The sequence below is a fragment of the Salvelinus alpinus genome, chromosome 2 (assembly GCF_045679555.1).
Source record: "Salvelinus alpinus chromosome 2, SLU_Salpinus.1, whole genome shotgun sequence".
Classification (NCBI taxonomy): domain Eukaryota; kingdom Metazoa; phylum Chordata; class Actinopteri; order Salmoniformes; family Salmonidae; genus Salvelinus; species Salvelinus alpinus.
Genome location: NC_092087.1, coordinates 64,045,073 through 64,063,446, shown reverse-complemented (window position 1 = coordinate 64,063,446; position 18,374 = coordinate 64,045,073). Strand labels below are relative to the sequence as shown.

The 18,374-nt window shown below is 42.9% G+C and overlaps 2 protein-coding genes across 4 annotated transcripts in view; one reads left to right on the top strand and one right to left on the bottom strand.

Moving 5' to 3' along the window:
- Window positions 1–7,882, top strand: part of LOC139566490 (apoptosis-stimulating of p53 protein 2-like) — a 50,136-nt gene extending 42,254 nt beyond the window's left edge. For all 3 annotated transcript variants that reach the window (XM_071387766.1, XM_071387756.1, XM_071387774.1), the window contains exons 14-18: window positions 1,048–1,185; window positions 1,724–1,857; window positions 2,250–2,416; window positions 2,648–2,847; window positions 5,687–7,882. In XM_071387766.1, the coding sequence (XP_071243867.1) occupies window positions 1,048–1,185; window positions 1,724–1,857; window positions 2,250–2,416; window positions 2,648–2,847; window positions 5,687–5,728 (681 nt within the window). In that variant the 3' untranslated portion in view covers window positions 5,729–7,882. The remainder of the gene's footprint in view (window positions 1–1,047; window positions 1,186–1,723; window positions 1,858–2,249; window positions 2,417–2,647; window positions 2,848–5,686) is intronic.
- Window positions 7,883–17,997, bottom strand: gtpbp2b (GTP binding protein 2b). The gene is made up of 12 exons (XM_071387788.1): window positions 17,177–17,997; window positions 16,642–16,668; window positions 16,285–16,469; window positions 15,963–16,074; window positions 15,370–15,567; window positions 14,938–15,112; window positions 14,341–14,560; window positions 13,335–13,470; window positions 12,008–12,066; window positions 11,429–11,600; window positions 10,695–10,859; window positions 7,883–10,084 (listed from the first exon to the last, which is right to left on the bottom strand). The coding sequence occupies exons 1-12, from the start codon at window positions 17,390–17,392 to the stop codon at window positions 9,890–9,892; spliced, it is 1,860 nt and encodes a 619-aa protein (XP_071243889.1). The 5' UTR covers window positions 17,393–17,997; the 3' UTR covers window positions 7,883–9,889.
- Between the last annotated feature and the right edge of the window lie 377 nt (window positions 17,998–18,374).

The window sequence follows — 18,374 nt, the reverse complement described above, 5'->3', positions numbered from 1 at the left end:
TGGCTCACAACATTTCGTGACCGCCACAGCCCTACTTGTCACTTAAATCTCATTGGATTGATTGATTTCATTTTACTCCTGCAACTCCTTCATACTCTTGCTTGTGCCTGTAGTTTTTTCTTGTTAACATTACGACCGTGGAAATGTTTGTAATGACCTGTCAAACACACCCTGGTAATGGCTGAAATGGGCTCAATGGAATACATTGGCTTTCTGTTGACTCTATAAGAACACTAAAGCTTAGTCTGGGATTTAACACACCGTCTCAACACTTACATCACAATAAAGAGAAGAAATATAACTTTATTTTGAAGGGTGTTAATTTTTTGTGGAATTAAAGTAATCATTTAATGCAGTTGGGGGGTAAAAAATAAAGTTAAAAGGAAAGCAAATAAGATGCACTGAAATGAAAGCAACTTCCGAAAATGAACATTTGGATTCTTGTGATTATGTTCGATCTCGCAAGCAATGGAAAGAATGTTTAGATGGGTGCATTCTAAAGCCAAGCGTGTTGATTTTTTTATACGAGGGTATCCTGCTATTGACACACTTGTTGAACTATGCAAGAGTGCGTGACAACCGTAATTAATGAAGCAGTCTTTACAGTGCAGGTAGGCTAGACTGAGCAAGTGTTTGGTGGTTTCAGCCCTGTTCCACCCCTTTATGTTAATGTTACATATTTGCAAGTACACCCAGTGTATTTATGCAAATGATGCACATCATATAATTTTTTAACATATCCCCCCAAAAATACCTGATACAATAACAATGTATATTGGACAAATTGAATAACTGAACTGCATTCATTATTTGTCCAAGCCAGTAAAATGATTTATGTGCTTTAATTCAGTCAATATCTGATGGATAATAGAAATTCAACAAAGTTTAGAGGATCTTCATCCATTGTCCAACTGTTACATTTATTAGAATTCATTTTAAAACCTTTTAGCAATTTCGATGACCATAGCTAACAGATGTCACTGCATTATATTGTAATTGTGAAACACCTACAGCCCTCACTCCTCTCCTCCTACTCCCCTCCTGCAGGGCAAGAGGACCAACCTGCGGAAGGTCGACTCGGAGCGCATCGACCACGGCATGCGGGTCAAGTTCAACCCCCTGGCCCTGCTGCTGGACTCATCTCTGGAGGGCGAGTATGATCTGGTGCAGAGGGTCATCTATGACGTGAGTAGTCCCTCTCCTTTTAATTGAAGAGATAGTGTTGGGAAGATAAGTAGGGTGGGGAGTCAAAGGGCTGTTGGCCGGATTCGAACTCAGTGATGTGAGGTTTACATCATTAGCCCTGCTAATTTCAATGTCAATACCACAGACTGGATAACCTCAGACGACTCTTCCAAGCAGACGTCCCATAAGCAAAGGCTTTGCAATGCCGCTGCAAGTACTACTTAAGTAGCACTCTTAAGCAACTACAAACGCTGGTCTACGTCCGTCAAAACGCTTAGCTTAGAAGTTGCCCTTAAGCGCAGTTATAGGACCTGCTAAAACCTACCCAAATCCTAACCTCAACCATGTTGCACTTAGGCACAGATCAAAGATCAGATAAACCCTCCCCAAATCCTAACCTCAACCATGTTGCACTTAGGCACAGATTTAAGATCAGCTAATCCCTCCCCAAATCCTAACATCAACCGTAAGGGGTAAAGACGGATAACTGACCTTGTCTAGGAAATGTCTTGAAGCCTATTAACTTTGTGCCTTATAGGTGGATGACCCCAGCCTGCCCAATGACGAGGGCATCACAGCCCTGCACAACGCCGTCTGCGCCGGCCACACCGAGATCGTTAAGTTCCTGGTGCAGTTTGGCGTGAATGCCAACGCCGCCGACAGCGATGGCTGGTGAGCCATTGTCACTTTACAGTGGCCATTGTCACGTTACAGTTGCCGTTGTCCCTTTACAGTAACTTTACAGTGGTTGTTGTTACTTTATTGTAGCCAATGTGACTTTACAGTAGCTTTATCAAAGCTGTTGCCACCCCCAGCAACCAGTAGCACATCACATCCAATGTGTTCATGTGGCTGATGTTATCCAGTCGCCCACTATTACTAAAGAGTTATTCTCTTTTTATTTCTCCCTTCCTTCACTCCCCCACTCTCCCTCACCCATCATCTTGCTCTCCCACCTTGTTCCCTCTCTTATCTCTTTCTCCTCTACCCTCCTCTCTACCTCCCTTCCTTTCTTCCGTCCCTACCTCACTCTACCTCTCCGTGTCTGTCTGTCTCTCTCCCAGGACTCCACTGCACTGCGCGGCCTCCTGTAACAACGTGCAGGTGTGTAAGTTCCTGGTGGAGTCCGGGGCTGCTGTGTTCGCCACCACCTACAGTGACATGCAGACAGCGGCAGACAAGTGCGAGGAGATGGAGGAGGGCTACGCACAGTGCTCCCAGTTCCTCTACGGTGAGACCGCTAGTGTACTCTGACTGGAGACAAAGCACAAACCATTATTTGCTCAAAACACTGTGTGCCTATTTTTCTTTTTCCGTTTTGCACTCGACGCCGCTTCTTTACAAAATGTAGCTACCCTCACCTACTCTAACTAACGTTCGGCCTTCCATAACATGTTTTAGCGGAAATAGAATTATAACAGCTTGTTCCTGACGAGGTGGGTGTGACTTTGTGTTGATGCAGGTGTACAGGAGAAGATAGGCATCATGAACCGTGGGGTGGTGTACGCCCTGTGGGACTACGAGGCCGAGGAGGACGACGAGCTGGCCTTCCAGGAAGGCGACTGCATGACGGTGCTGCGGCGCGAGGACAAGGACGAGAGAGAGTGGTGGTGGGCCCGCTGTGGAGACAGAGAGGGCTACATTCCAAGGAACCTGCTAGGGGTGAGCAGGAGAGAGGGGAGGGACACTAGCCTGGCCACACATATGCTCCACCCCTAGTTCCTAAGCCCTAGGCACTCCTGTAGATCTGAAATGATGGGATCGGTGTAAGAAATGTGGCAAAAATCATAGGCAGGGTGAAGAGCAGTCAATTTGGAATTCAGCAGTAGTGTCTGTCTGGGGGCTGCAGCTCCATATTGTATTCAGAGCAGTGGTTTAGTATATGAAAAGTGGACATACACATATCCATTGGTTTTGATCAGGGGCCATTTCCACAAAGCGTCTAAAAGGAGGAATGCTGATCTAGGATCTGTCCATATACCGTAAAACTTCCATTAACCGCAAAGCCTCCAACAAACGCCTGTCTCTTCTAATGGCCGAGCATCGCTAAATAAATGCCAGTCTCTATTAAATGTAGGGTCAAACAGGGTAATTACCAGTAGGTTATGCATGCACGCATTTTCTCGCACTGCTCCACTGGAATTTCACAGCATCTCTACCAAAGAGTTCAGAATTGTTTTTCAAACCCCTTGTGCTGGATGATTGATCCCAACCTGCCAAAATGCAATAATTCTGTCTGTGTTAGCCAGCGAAAAAAACTGACCACCGTGTTTTTTTAGTTTAACCTTTATTTAACTAGGCAAGTCAGTTAAGAACAAATTCTTATTTAGAATGACGGCCTACATAGAGGTTGGATATTCGACAGACATTCGGCTCTATGGGGCTAGCAAGAGATATACAGTACCAGTCAAAAGTTTGGACACACCTACTCATTCAAGGGTTTTTCTTTATTTTTACTATTTCCTACATTGTAGAATAATAGTGAAGACATCAAAACTATGAAATAACACATATGGAATCATGTAGTAACCAAAAAAGTTTATTTTATATTAGAGATTCTTCAAAGTAGCCACCATTTGACTTGAATGTAGCTTTGCACAGTCTTGGCATTCTCTCAACCAGCTTCACCTGGAATGTTTTTCCAACGGTCTTGAAGGAGTTCCCAGCCCTCCATTACTCTCCTTGGTCAAATAGCCTTTACACAGCCTGGAGGTATGTTGTGTCATTGTCCTGTTGTAAAACAAATGATAGTCCCACTAAGCGCAAAACAGATGGGATGGCGTATCGCTGCAGAATGCTGTGGTAGCCATGCTGGTTAAGTGTGCCTTGAATTCTAAATAAATCACAGACAGTGTCACCATCACACTTCCTCCCTCATGCTTCACGGTGGAAACCACACATGTGGAGATCATCCGTTCACCTACTCTGCGTCTCACAAAGACACGGCGGTTGGAACAAAAAATCTCACATTTGGACTCATCAAACCAAAGGACAGTTTTCCACCGGTCTAATGTCCATTGCTTGTGTTTCTTGGCCCAAGCAAGTCTCTTCTTATTATTGCTGCCCTTTAGTAGTGGTTTCTTTGCAGCAATTCAACCATGAAGGCCTGATTCACAGTCTCCTCTGAACAGTTGATGTTGAGATGTCTGTTACTTGAACTCTGTGAAGCATTTATTTGGGCTGCAATTTCGGAGGCTGGTAACTCTAACGAACTTATCCTCTGCAGCAGAGGTACCTCTGGGTCTTCCTTTCCTGTGGCGGTCCTCATGAGAGTCAGTTTCATCATAGTGCTTGATGGGTTTTGCGACTGCACTTGAAGAAACTTTCAAAGTTCTTGAAATTTAAAGTAATGATGGACTGTCTTTTCTGTTTGCTTATTTGAGCTGTTCTTGCCATAATATGGCCTTGTCTTTTACCAAATAGGGATATCTTCTGTATACCACCACACCCTTGTCACAACACAGCTGATTGGCTCAAATGCATTAAGAAGAAAATAAATTCCTCAAATTCACTTAACAAGGCACACCTGTTAATTTAAATGCATTCCAGGTGGCTACTTTGAAGAATCTCAAACACTTTTTTGGTTACTACATGATTCCATATGTGTTATTTCATAGTTTTGACGTCTTCACTGTTATTCTACAATGTAGAAAATTGTAAAAATAAAGAAAAACTCTGGAATGAGTAGGTGTGTTCAAACTTTTGACTGGTACTGTATATCCAACTTCCAACCTCAAACTAACTGTACTACAATCCACTTTGCTGCTTTTGTAGCCTAACATTTGCAGTGTGTTCTAAATGTAAGTGTCTTAATTAGCAAACAGGACTGTCGGTGAACTTATTAACTGACAGCAGCTTATTTATCAACTTACAGAGCTGGAAACCTGATTTATAACAGTGTGAGCTCTGCGTTTTAAGCAAATAAACGCCTGGGCGCTTAAAGTTATCCATTATGGCAAATTAAATATCAAAAGTCCTACTCTGAGATGTTGTGAATACTGGCCCCGGTGCTAGAGGTCAAAGAATATGTTCAGTGAAAACTCGGGGCGCAACTTAAACTGAGCGGTCCTGTAGGCTATTTGGAGTGTTTATCCGATTGGGGAAAAGATATATATAATAATAATTATGTCACCCCCAATTCTAAAACCGAAGTTGTTCCCCTGGGGAAAAGTATAAAAGTGCAACTTTCAATCTATTTGGGGAAGAAATTACCCTTGAGGGTCTACTTCTCTGATTAGAAGACTGGTGAAGGCCTAACATTTCTTAAGTCACGCATGCCTTGTAAAGACCTACCAGCTCCTTGCGTAACCCCCTTGACAAAAACTTTTCTGCCATTATCTGGCAAGGATTAATAGATTTCTTTAACTAGTGGGGGAAATCCTGTCACTTAAGAAAATTATGTAATAATGCTGAATCTAAATTGAGACCATCTAAATGAGAATCTCAGCCCCCTGCTTACCATAGTTTTATGATCTTTAAAATGGTATTTTCTTCTTCTTAGCTGTATCTGAGGATCAAGCCACGGCAGAGGAGCTTGGCTTAAATTATATCGGCTCACGTTCCACCCTACTCGCTGAAAACTACTCCGACTTGAAGAAGTTGAAGACCAAGAAGTTACTTTAGAAAGGCGAATGAAGAACTTAAAAAGTCCAGCACTACATTTCACGCTTTCTGGTCTTTTGGATGTCAAAGTCAAGCATTACACTTCAATCTTTTGGTCTTTTGAACCTGTCTGTGAATGACCATATCATGCTAAATGGTTTTCAACCTATGTATGGATAATATACACATGGTCATGCTGTTTCCTTTTCACTGCAGGAATGTATACACCGTGCAACATGTCATGGAGACTTCTGAACAGTGTTTTTTGTAGACGTGTGATTTTCTGAGCAGAATCAATTTGTAAGGGTTTGTAACTGTGGCAGTTGGAAATGTAAAGCTTTTTCTATGTCATGGCATTTTTCATAATCTTACTATCAGGTTATCACAAACGATCTGGCTGTGGGTATACAGTGCCTTCCGAAAGTATTCATACCCCTTGACTTATTCCACATTTTGTGTTACAGCCTGAATTCAAAATTGATTACATTTGTTTATTTCTCACCCATCTACACACAATACCCCATAATGACAGTGAGAACTTTTTTGAAAATGAAATATCAAATTAACATAAGTATTCACACCACTGAGTCAATACATGAAATAATCACCTTTTGCAGCGATTACAGCTGAGTCTTTCTGGGTAAGTCTCTTAAGAGCTTTGCACACCTGGGTTGTACAATATTTGCACATTATTATTTAAAAAATTCTTCAAGTTCTGTCTAATTGGTTGATCATTTGTAGACAGCCATTATCAATTCTTGCCATAGATTTTGAATCCGATTTCTGTCAACTGTAACTAGGCCACTCAGGAACATTTGATGTTGTCTTCGTAACCAACTCCAGTGTATATTTGGCCTTGTATTTTAGGTTTTTGTCATGTTAAAAGGTCAATTTGTCTCCCAGCGTCTGTTGGAAAGCAGACTCAACCAGGGTTTCCTCTAGGATTTTGCCTGTGCTTAGCTCTATTCTGTTTATTTTTTACTTCCTAGTCTTTGCCGATGACAAGCATACCTATAACATGACGCAGCCACCACCATGCTTGAAAATATGAAGTGGTACTCAGTGATGTGTTGGATTTTCCCCAAACCTAACGATTTGTATTCAGTACATAAAGTTCATTGCTTTGCCACACAAAAGAAAATCTACTTATTTAGGCTTGCATACTTATTGACTCACGACATTTCAGCTTTTCATTTAATTTGTAAAAAATAAATAAAAATATAGACTGACATTATGGGGTTTTGTGTGTGTGTGTGCGCTAGTGACACAAAATCTGTTTTAATCCATTTTAAATTCAAGCTGTAACACAACAATGTGGATAAAGTCAAGGGGTGTGATCACTTTCTAAAGGCACTGTAGTTCCACCTAGATTTGAAGCTCTAATGTTGTGGCTGAGTTACTTTGTTTTCCTATGAATGTCTATTTTTCAATGTTTTTGTAGAACATTTTGTGTGTAAGTACTGTATGTAGCCTGGCATGCTGTGCTAGTAATGAATGTTGAATAGCACAAGCTTCAAGGGTCTCGCTCAACATCACCTCCTTATCCAATCCTTCATATCTTAAAGGGCTGCTCAACGTTATTTCCGGAGAGGTACCGTCCTGTATGTTTTCGCTCCAACCATAATCTAGCCCATCCTATTTATAACAATTAGGTGGTTGATAAGCTGAATCAGGTTAGTCACAACTGCGGTTGGAGCGAAAACATAAATGAGGGTAGCTCTCCAGGAACAGGGTTGGTCAGCCCTGCACCAGACAGAATATGACCAGCATTTTTTGGTTACACGTTATAACTTTCATGATTAAGCCATTATAATCCTTTATAAATGCCTAATAATTTCAATGTAAATAGTCATATTAATAGTATGTAGACCCTTTAACTATTTATACATGTTTAGCCTATTCATGAAAGTCATTTATAAAAGTGTAAACACATTTTATTAATGGAATTGAGTAATTTAAACCAGTGACATTTCAAAACTTTGCTTTTAGCTAAGCTGCAAAATCCACATTAAAATGTGTTCTGTGAACAATCTGTGTTGACCATCAAGCCAAATAAGTTCAGCTTTTAAAAAGTCAATAAAAATATGCAAAAATATTTGTCTTTTGATGTTTTTATGGGGAAAGAAAGTGTCACGATAAAACATGTTTAATATTATTTACACAACCTTGATGCAATTCATACACATACTGCAAACTTGCCACGTGTCTCAACCAAAGAAGCTAATAATACCTGTAATATTATATTTAATATATAATCTAAAAGAAAAGTGCTCTGCATGCTTTCTGTACTAAATTGGTATATTTCTTATGACAGTAAACATATAAGATACTGTAAAGATCAGCTGACACTTGAATAAGCGGCATACATCAGTGGTCACTAAGACCTCAATATGCATCAACACCAGGATAAATTGAATCCCATGTTTCACTACCGCACACCTTAAAGCTCTCCCGGACTAGATTCGGTAACCTCTGGCGCACACAAACATGCAGAAGCTATTCCAAAAATACAAAGTGCAAAATCGACAACTCTCACAAAAATGTTTGTGCTTCAAAATGGTATTTAGAAGTGGATGTACATTACATTCAATGCTTTAGTTATAATTGCACACAACCTCGTAAAGGGTGAGGGATAAAGTCTAGAGTTCAATAAATATTTGTCATTTAGGAGTCCATTTAGTCTGATTTTTAGATTTTCACAAGTCCCTATTAAGCATGCAGACTCCAAATGGGTATATAGCTGCACAAAGCTGCCTTGTACACAGACAAGCCTGAAGCTATGACATATACACAGCATTGGGTTCAATGGGTTGAAGTAACAGGGTAACAAAAGCGGCGTCTCTACTATGAAAAACATCACATCACTTAATACTTGCCCCTACATTTCTTTCAGAACGGGTTTGCAATGCAACATTCACTTGACTACGCCAAGCATCTTGACTCGGCTCATTCTCAACCCTCACACATTATTGCTGCCCTACACAGACTTAGTTGAATTTAACATTTAGAAAATTAGCATGGCAGCATTTACGGTTGCCACTTATTTGCGTCACCAAAATGGGCAGCACGTAGTCTACTTTTCCTTAATACTAATCAAGACGAATGAAGTGCAGAGAGTAAACCACAATATTTTAGAAAAAGTATGGAAGGAAACTTGCATTCAGAAGCATGGTAAAAGAGCTCTTCCTTTTGCAGACAGGACCATCACTGGTTGACTTCCCTGCTTTCCACATGCTAACTGATACAACCTGTTTACACTAGCATTGCTACATGCTCCAAAAATGCTAGCCATTCTGCACATTGCTAAATAACAAGCTAACAAACGTAAAAACGACAACACCTTAGGTCAGGGTTTCCCAAACTCCCCCCACGGGTGTACGCTTTGTTTTTTGCCCTAACACTACACAGCTGATTCAAATAATCAAAGCTTGATGATGAGTTGTTTAATTGAATCAGCTGTGTATTGCTAGGGCAAAAACCTTAGCGTGCACCCCGTGGAGGGGTGGGGAGGACCGAGTTTGGGAAACCCTGCCTTAGGTAAGTCGACAATGAGCTAAAACTTTTAAAAAGCCAACTATCCCTTTAAACCTCCAAAGGATGGGTATGCTGAGTATGTTCCACATCGTCTAGTCCAAGTAAAACAGGGAGAGCATGCATTTGATCTATTGTATCTGGTGTTTGGAGCCAGAGAGGGATGGGAATGGTTCCTTCAAGCAATCCACAGCAGATTAGATGAAAGTTTAGCCTGCCTTCGAAGAGGTAACCCAGCTTCGACTAAAGACGCTGACCTTTGCCTGAACCCACACTCATCAAAGCGTTGCCCCAGAATCCACCACTGAGAAGGATCAAGGGTTTCAATAGGGCTTTACATCTCTACATGGCACGAAGGGCAGATGAGGAAAGTACAGTACAGACACACTTAGATACAAACAAATGGTGATTACAATACCAGTGTGTGGTTCAATACCAATCTACTGGGATGACGTCCGGTGCCGGCAGTTCACACAAACTTACTCAGAGAGAGCGGAGGGGGAGGGGGGGGGGAGGGGGCATGTTCACGAGAGCTTATCATTTCCTCTCCTTCCCTCCTTTCTCCTCCTCTCTATTTCTCTATCTCCCTCTGGTTCTGGTCGTGGATCTGGTTTTGGTCATGCGAGTCGGGCAGGAGGCTGGTGACGTGGCCGATGCCCTTGGTCACGCCCTCCCTGAAGAGCAGCTTGGCGCCCATGCGGAGGTACTCGGGGTGTTTGATGAAGCGGAAGCCGACCACGGCCCTCTCTCCTGTGCGCAGCTCCTCCTGGTGGTGAAAACAGGGAAGGGCACACAAAACGGTTCGTGTTGACTCGTAAAGCAGCAGGGCCACAATCAGTAGGTAGACGTTGTGGAACGTTGCGGATAGAAATGTCATGGATAGAGCTGACCTGATTCCTCTTCCTCTACATGGCAGAGTGGCATGTTTGTTCTATATAATAAAATCTCTATCTGAACATTGCACAAGGTTTCATTTCTGGTATAAAAAAAAATATTGACCTTGTACAAACTTGTCTAAATACTACAATGTATGAAGGATGCTGTATAAAAGAAAAAGGAGTGTATACTTATGCAATAAGGCCCGAGGGGGTGTGGTATATGGCCAGTATATCACGGCTAAGGGCTGTTCTTATGTACGACGCAACGCAGAGTGCCTGGATACAGCCCTTAACCGTGGTATATTGGCCATATACCACAAACCCCTGAGGTGCCTTATTGCTATTATATATTGGTTACCAACGTAATTAGAGCAGTTAAAATAAATGTTTTGTCATACCCGTGGTATACGGTCTGATATACCATGGCTGTCAGCCAATCAGTCAATAAGCATTCAGGACTCTAACTACCCAGTTTATAACTATTATTACTAAACTAACCTTTCCATGCAGGCACTCCACGGTGGCCGTCTGTCTTACGTTCCCCACATGCACGGTCACTTGGAAGCCCCGACGGAATGTTTTGGCGTGGAAGAGAAGGACGATGGCCGCCTCAAACTGCCAGCAGATGGTGGGGTTCATCTTCGGGCTGACCATCACCATACCCTATTCAACACACACGCACACACACATGCACCAATAAGTACTTTGGGAGATGGGAAAGGAACAACTATTGTGGAAGTGATTTTATAACAACAGTAACACTGCATTCTGACTACATATGATTTGTGAGTTGTTTGTGCGTGTATGTGTGTATGTGTGTTGTGAGTGCATGGGCATGGGCATTGTATCAGATTGTTCCAAGGACCAAAATGTGTTTTTCACTGATAGCTATCAATTTTTAAAATAACTTTATTTATAGAAGAGATGTTTTTTTCCCATGAGGGAAGTTCTTCAAAAAGAAACTAACAAAAACAAAGTTGGCTACCTCCTACCTATACTTGAGATTTCACACGTAACACACAAAACAGAGGACAGATGACAGTATCATAACCATGAGCAGTTTGTGCAGTCGTCCTGTTTCCAAATGTGACCCTGCAATGTTCAGTCATATTAAGGGATGTGATTGGCAGAACATATAAAATGGGAGGGGAAACTACAAGTATCTTATAGATAAAAGTCATGAAAATTCACATCTGGGCACATGTGGTTGTGTTGTGGCTGAGCCCTCTGACCTTGCGGAGCAGCGAGCGGTCAAAGTTGCCGAGGGCCAGTGTGGCGGCTTGGCCGGCTCTCAGCACCCTGCAGGCCGAGCGGTTCCTATGGATGCTGCCCACCTTCAGCCTCAGGAAACGGCCCTCGTCCGTAGGGCCAACCACCAGCCTCTCCCCCTCGCGACACACCCCACTGTCCGCGGGACAACGGGAGGAAAAACATATTATGATATGTCATAATATGTCTATTGGTTTTTGATTAGCTAAAAGCTTAATTGAGCAAATCCTCTAAAAGTATCTTTAAAAAAAGCTCAACAAAGTCACCTATCGATGTGAACATGATGCGTGAAAATGGATAATAATCGGTACCATGACATGAATGGGATTTGTACCACAAATGCTAAAACGTTAGCACTTGGAAACTGTGCCAGGGAAACTAAACCAAAGCAGGATTGCTGTCAGACATTGTCCATAGACAGCTTACAGGGTAAGGAGACCAATATGTCATTTTGTAATTTGGGTGAACAATCCCTAGAACAGCGCTAAATAAATCCATTATCATTAATTCATGAGTATCAATATGACTTATGGCCAACTGACCTGTAGAGAGTTCCTCCCACCACTGTCCCCACATCTGGCACGGTATAGATCTCATCTACCTATATTCACAAGCAGAGGAATTAGGAAGTCTATTTTGCAAGCGTTGACGCAGAATAAGGGTGCGAATCTGAATGTGTGAAAGTACACGTTCACATCTCGTATGTATGCAATGTATGTGTGGGTGTATGTTTTGTTACGCGTGTGCATGAATGCATGTATGCATGTATGCGTTTGGATGGGTTTGTAAAGAGTGTGTGTAGGTGGGTAATATACACTGCTCAAAAAAATAAAGGGAACACTTAAACAACACAATGTAACTCCAAGTCAATCACACTTCTGTGAAATCAAACTGTCCACTTAGGAAGCAACACTGATTGACAATAAATTTCACATGCTGTTGTGCAAATGGAATAGACAAAAGGTGGAAATTATAGGCAATTAGCAAGACACCCCCAATAAAGGAGTGGTTCTGCAGGTGGTGACCACAGACCACTTCTCAGTTCCTATGCTTCCTGGCTGATGTTTTGGTCACTTTTGAATGCTGGCGGTGCTTTCACTCTAGTGGTAGCATGAGACGGAGTCTACAACCCACACAAGTGGCTCAGGTAGTGCAGCTCATCCAGGATGGCACATCAATGCGAGCTGTGGCAAGAAGGTTTGCTGTGTCTGTCAGCGTAGTGTCCAGAGCATGGAGGCGCTACCAGGAGACAGGCCAGTACATCAGGAGACGTGGAGGAGGCCGTAGGAGGGCAACAACCCAGCAGCAGGACCGCTACCTCCGCCTTTGTGCAAGGAGGAGCACTGCCAGAGCCCTGCAAAATGACCTCCAGCAGGCCACAAATGTGCATGTGTCAGCATATGGTCTCACAAGGGGTCTGAGGATCTCATCTCGGTACCTAATGGCAGTCAGGCTACCTCTGGCGAGCACATGGAGGGCTGTGCGGCCCCACAAAGAAATGCCACCCCACACCATGACTGACCCACCGCCAAACCGGTCATGCTGGAGGATGTTGCAGGCAGCAGAACGTTCTCCACGGCGTCTCCAAAATCTGTCACGTCTGTCACATGTGCTCATGTGCTCAGTGTGAACCTGCTTTCATCTGTGAAGAGCACAGGGCGCCAGTGGCGAATTTGCCAATCTTGGTGTTCTCTGGCAAATGCCAAACGTCCTGCACGGTGTTGGGCTGTAAGCACAACCCCCACCTGTGGACGTCGGGCCCTCATACCACCCTCATGGAGTCTGTTTCTGACCGTTTGAGCAGACACATGCACATTTGTGTATCCGTTAATGTGTCTGGGTGCGTGTGTGCATACGCAGGTGTAGTACCTGGAACTCAGTGAGTTGCTGCATGAGCTCCTCCTGCTCCTTGCTGTTGCTGAGAGGAGGCAGGATGTTGAAGAAGACCTTAAGCAGGTCCAGACTCTCTCCAGACACGCTGGACAGGGTGAAGATAGGTGTGATGCTACGGCATAAAGAGTGGGCATGAGGTGACTTTTACAACCAGTATATAACCTAAGCATAACGTCAGAAAAGGTGTCGTAATGGTGTAATTTAGGGTAAAGAAATTGGCTTGGGTGATCGTAACGTCATTCTCTGGATGTCAACTGGTTTTCTGGTTGAGGAGACATCAGATAACCAGATTACAACCAGGTAAAGACATGCTTTTCATGGCTACATCAAGTCATAAAGATGTCATATTTTGGACGTTATCTGGTCAGATAACCAAATAACAACCAGATAGACATATTTTAATGGTTGCTCAAAAGATGTCTAAAAAACTGCTCACCTGGTTATCTGACTTCCATAAAATTAGTTTACACTTGGGAAAATTGCGTCATTATGATGTCCCATGCCAAATTCTGCCCACTAAGACAGTTAGTCCCTTGATTTTTAAATGGGTGTATACACCCAACTAGGGCTGGGAATTGCCAGGGACCTCACAATATGATATTATCATGATACTTTGGTGCCAATACAATATGTTTTGCGATTCTCACAATTCTATATGTATTGCGATTTGATGTTCCAAACATATTGCTCACCATATGTCTGCTGCAGAGGGACAAGCGAGAGCCATGAGAAAACAAGTTTTGATCAATCATGGAAATAAAAGTGCTGAAAACAAATTGGCTCCCTATTTAAAAAGAAGATGGTGAACAAAAAAGGAAAAATACTGGAGTTTTGGTGCAGCTATCGCAAAAGATTATATTGAGATATTATCAAAACAATACGATATATCGTCAAAAAAGGCCAAAGGCCTATGTGGTGTATATTGGGTTCTGAATCTCAATTCTAGTTCCCTTCTAGATCTTCTCTCCTTTTCAGCAGCTACCTGGAGGATTGAGCGAACTGCTGGGCGGCTGTGACGGCGTCATCCGGGCTGGCCACCACCATCGGCACTTTGTTACAGCCAGGCAGCTTGAGGACATGCTCCAGCTGGCGTACTGTGCGCTCCACCGTGCCCTTGGCGCACAGGTCCACCTTGCTGACCACGATAAAGATGGGTACCTTTAGTGCCATGGCCAGGCCCAGGTGCTCCCGGGTGGTGCCAGCTAAGGGGGAGAAAATAGTATCTGGTTGGGTCAGTGGTAGGGTTGCAAAACTCCCAGTAATTTACCAAAGTTACCAGACTTCAGAAATGTTGGTAACTTTGGTAATTTATACTTGAGTAGAAAAAAATGGTGTCCATGTTGTCCATGAGTTTCTAGTAAATAGACCATATGGTTCAGGAGAAGATTTATGGAAAAACATCTAGTCAACAATGACCTCATTTGCAATTAACGCCCTCTTTGTAACACTAAGTACTCACATACTGTAAGTAGTCAAACGCACATCACTTTTCATAGCTTGCTGGGCCAAACAAATCTTGTAGAAGTTAAAAAGGCCGGCACAATCTACACTGTTATTATAGCTATATGATCGGGCTTACCTATGCCTGTGTTGGCGCTGACCACAAGCATGGCGAAGTCTGGGCAGTAGCTGGTGAGGCCAAAGATGGTGGTTTTCAGGTACTTGTGGTGGCCGGCCAGGTCAATGAAGGTGATCATCTTAGAAGAGCTCTCACAAATCTCCTCGGCTGTACGGGAGTCACTGTAGTTCACCACCTTCAAAAGCCACATGAGAGGAAGTTCGATTAACTTGTGTGTTGTTACACTGTTTTTATGGGTTCGTAAAAATGGAAGGTGTTCAAAACATTTGTGTGCTGTTACACAGTTTTTGGTGTTATTACACTTTTTTGCAATATCAGTGTAGTTTTTGAGGAATAAGTTGTTTTTGTTTTTTAATAGTCTTTGCTCAAAGGAACTCATGCGTGTTTATCCTTCCTTCTTTATCTTGTCACCTATAAGACGCTGTTACCCACCTCCCCTTTGCTATTGAAGCCCAAAATCTCAAAGCTGATGCTTGATGTCCTGCCCGTTTGGATCTCATGAAGGTGCCTGAAGAGGTTGAGGCGTGCCCGGCCTCGCCCGTTGTCCAGCTCGCCTTGCGTCAGCACGCCCAACAGTGTGGACTTCCCTGAGTCCACGTTTCCCAGTACCGCCACACGCAGGTCCAAGAACTGCTCTCATACACACACAAGAGACACTGCAGTGAAATTACAGCAGATTGACGTGGCAGAAATCCTTCATTGTATGTACAGCTTACCATTGACCATTGATTGAGTGCAAAACAAGAGAGTCACTCTCCTTTTGCATTTGAATGCTTAATTGACAAACAGAAAATAAACAATGGGAGATAGGTGAGGAGACAGTGAGAAGTGAATTGAACCACAGACTCCAGTGGGGAGTTGCATATGTGCAAGGAGCCAGGAGTGTTACAACTGGACCACGTCTCAGCACACAGTCAGCCCTTCTACTCTACTTCACTCTGTAGTCCATAGGCTAGCCTTACTTTTGAGATTTGTAATTTGGGTGAATTGTCTCTTAAATAAGTCAAGGTGCTGTTTAATCTCACCTGTTGGTCGTCTGGAACTTTTCGGACAAGAACCTCTGCGATTTTCCGGCAGTTTCTGTCCGAGTCGTAATCCACCTCTCTTTCTCGTAGAAGTGTGATGTCAGCACCAACCCTGGTGAGGCAGAGATAGCACATTTATAACCAATACCTACCAAACTGAGGGGCAACTGTTAAATACAGTAACAATGACAAACTGTCAAATTAGACATTTATAAACTAGTTTCTTCAAGAATCAATGGGTATAATTGAAATGACCATGGAGCTGAAGAAAGTATCCCAGATTGTGCCTTTGGTGATGTTTGCAAACAAGGTAGTGACATACTTCTCTGCCATCCTCCGTAGGGTCTTCAGCGAGGCTCTCATGTCTCCCTCTGACAGTCCGACAAGCAGGCCATTGTCTTCCACCCCAATCTGATACACCGCCTCGCCCCGTCCCTCTTGAAGACGCCATTTTAACTGGGTGGCCAGGTGCTCAAAGCGATATTGTGTGGGGTTCACCAGCTTCAGCTGCAGTGAAGGTAGAGCACGGGACAGCACTTCACCACCAAGAAGTGTCCAACAGGTGAACCTCGTGTTTGAGAGCATGCATTCATATACATGGATGTGTTTTGACTTTTGATTACTAGCTACAGGTGAAAGGGAAGACGACATGCAAAAAGAAAGAAATGTATACCAGTACCTTATATTCAATGTTTCCCTCTTCAGCCTGAGAGAAACAGAGGGAAGGACATGTTTTGAAAAGGTGTGCCCGTACTGTATTTTGACAGACAAGCACACACCCCTGTTGACTAATGTACTTCTGAATAAAAACGACCCACACCACAGCAAGCTATCACTACAGTATTTTACATCTATGCACCACCAGGGAAACAATTTATCTTGCTACATCATGGAGCTGCCAAGCGGCTCTCTTGCAGCTAGTCACAACATTGTTACGTGCGAACGCCAGCTGTTGTTGTCAACAAACAAACAAATGTCCATTCCCTGCTTATAACAACGTTACATATGGACAAAAAGTTTCTTACCATGGAAAAAGCTCAGACGACAGCATCTGCCAAATGCTAGCTAAAATAATGTCATAATTTGTAAATAGCTAGGCTCTGGCTAGTCTAGCATTGGATAATATCGCTAGCTAGCTAACTAACATGAACTTGATAGCAAGCTCCAGCTAGCAGTAGCTGTACATCTGCTACAGTAGTAGCTAGCCAACTTACCTCCGGTGGTAAATATGGTGGGGTTTTGTTGGTCTTTGTCTTTTTATTCCTTCGTCTCTTTCTTCTTTTCCCTTTTTTTGAACGCGTTTTTTTGGACGTCATCCTTCTCCCATTACCTGAACTGGGACCTTGCAAATTTGATCTAACGTTAGGCAAATTTGATCTAACGTTAGCGATTGTACCAACGCCGGTCCCGCCTGATATTCGCGCATCCATCACGGGAATGAACTAGCTATCGCGAATCCACACTGTTTTTGTCAGTAAGAATATAACGGACTTAAAGTTGTACGTCTGCAAATGAATCAATACAAATACATATGGGCTCAGAGTGGGTAGCTAACGCAATCGGTCCAACTGAGGCTGGCCTTCTCTCCATCACTTGCCTTCTACTATTCCAGGGTTCCCCAACTGGCGGCCCGCGGCCCGATTTATATTATTTATGTTACAAATGTTATATTATTATTATTTGTTCAAATTGTTGGACATACAATACTTAAAACATCAGGAAATCAGCTTCAAGTGATTTTAATTTTGGAATTCTGTTCCCAAATTACCACACATAATAAAGAGGTAACTTGATCTCAAACAAACTTAAGAAAGGTTTGAAATTATTCATTTTTTTTTTTGTAAAATATGATAGATGCTTGGGCTTCTTGCAGTCAATTTGCAGTCTACAAATTATATTCTGGTCACCGACTATGAACAAAAATCGTCCCGCTGCTAAATCTTGCGGACCGTTAAAATAGGTTGACGATGCTGCCTCAAGCGAGCCTCCACCACTAGTATCCGTGTGATCTGGGGTTTTCTGTCAGGGTTTGCAAAAGTTACCAGAATCACAAAGTCCAAATTGGCTATATAGTAAAATATTATGACCCTTTTATTATGTGGTTTTCGGTCTTCATTTAAGATTAGGCATAAGGATTGCAGTGTCGTTAAGGTTAGGTTTAAAATGCAAATTTAAGAAGATAAATTGTACAAATAGGCGGGGTTTATGACTTTGTGGCTGTGGTAACTAGTGACGACCAGAAGGGAGGACCTCACGGATCGCTTCCTGAACCAACGGGTCAGGTCAGAGATACTTTTGAGGAGATGGGAAACTCCATTGCGTACGTTTCCCGTGCTAAGGCAATGGGTCATAAGGTGCATTCTGGGTGATTCAAGGGATAATAAGAGCTCTCCTCCAAGGAGTGAATGGGAG

Bases quoted from the DNA above. Each gene is read 5' to 3' on its own strand.
- gtpbp2b (XM_071387788.1), bottom strand. From the start codon at position 17,392: ATGGATGCGCGAATATCAGGCGGGACCGGCGTTGGTACAATCGCTAAC. The intron at 14,561-14,937 runs GTAAGCCCGATC...TCTCCCCCTTAG, and splicing joins CAGCGCCAACACAGGCATAG to CTGGCACCACCCGGGAGCAC. The intron at 11,601-12,007 runs GTCAGTTGGCCA...TCCCGCGGACAG, and splicing joins GTGGGAGGAACTCTCTACAG to TGGGGTGTGTCGCGAGGGGG.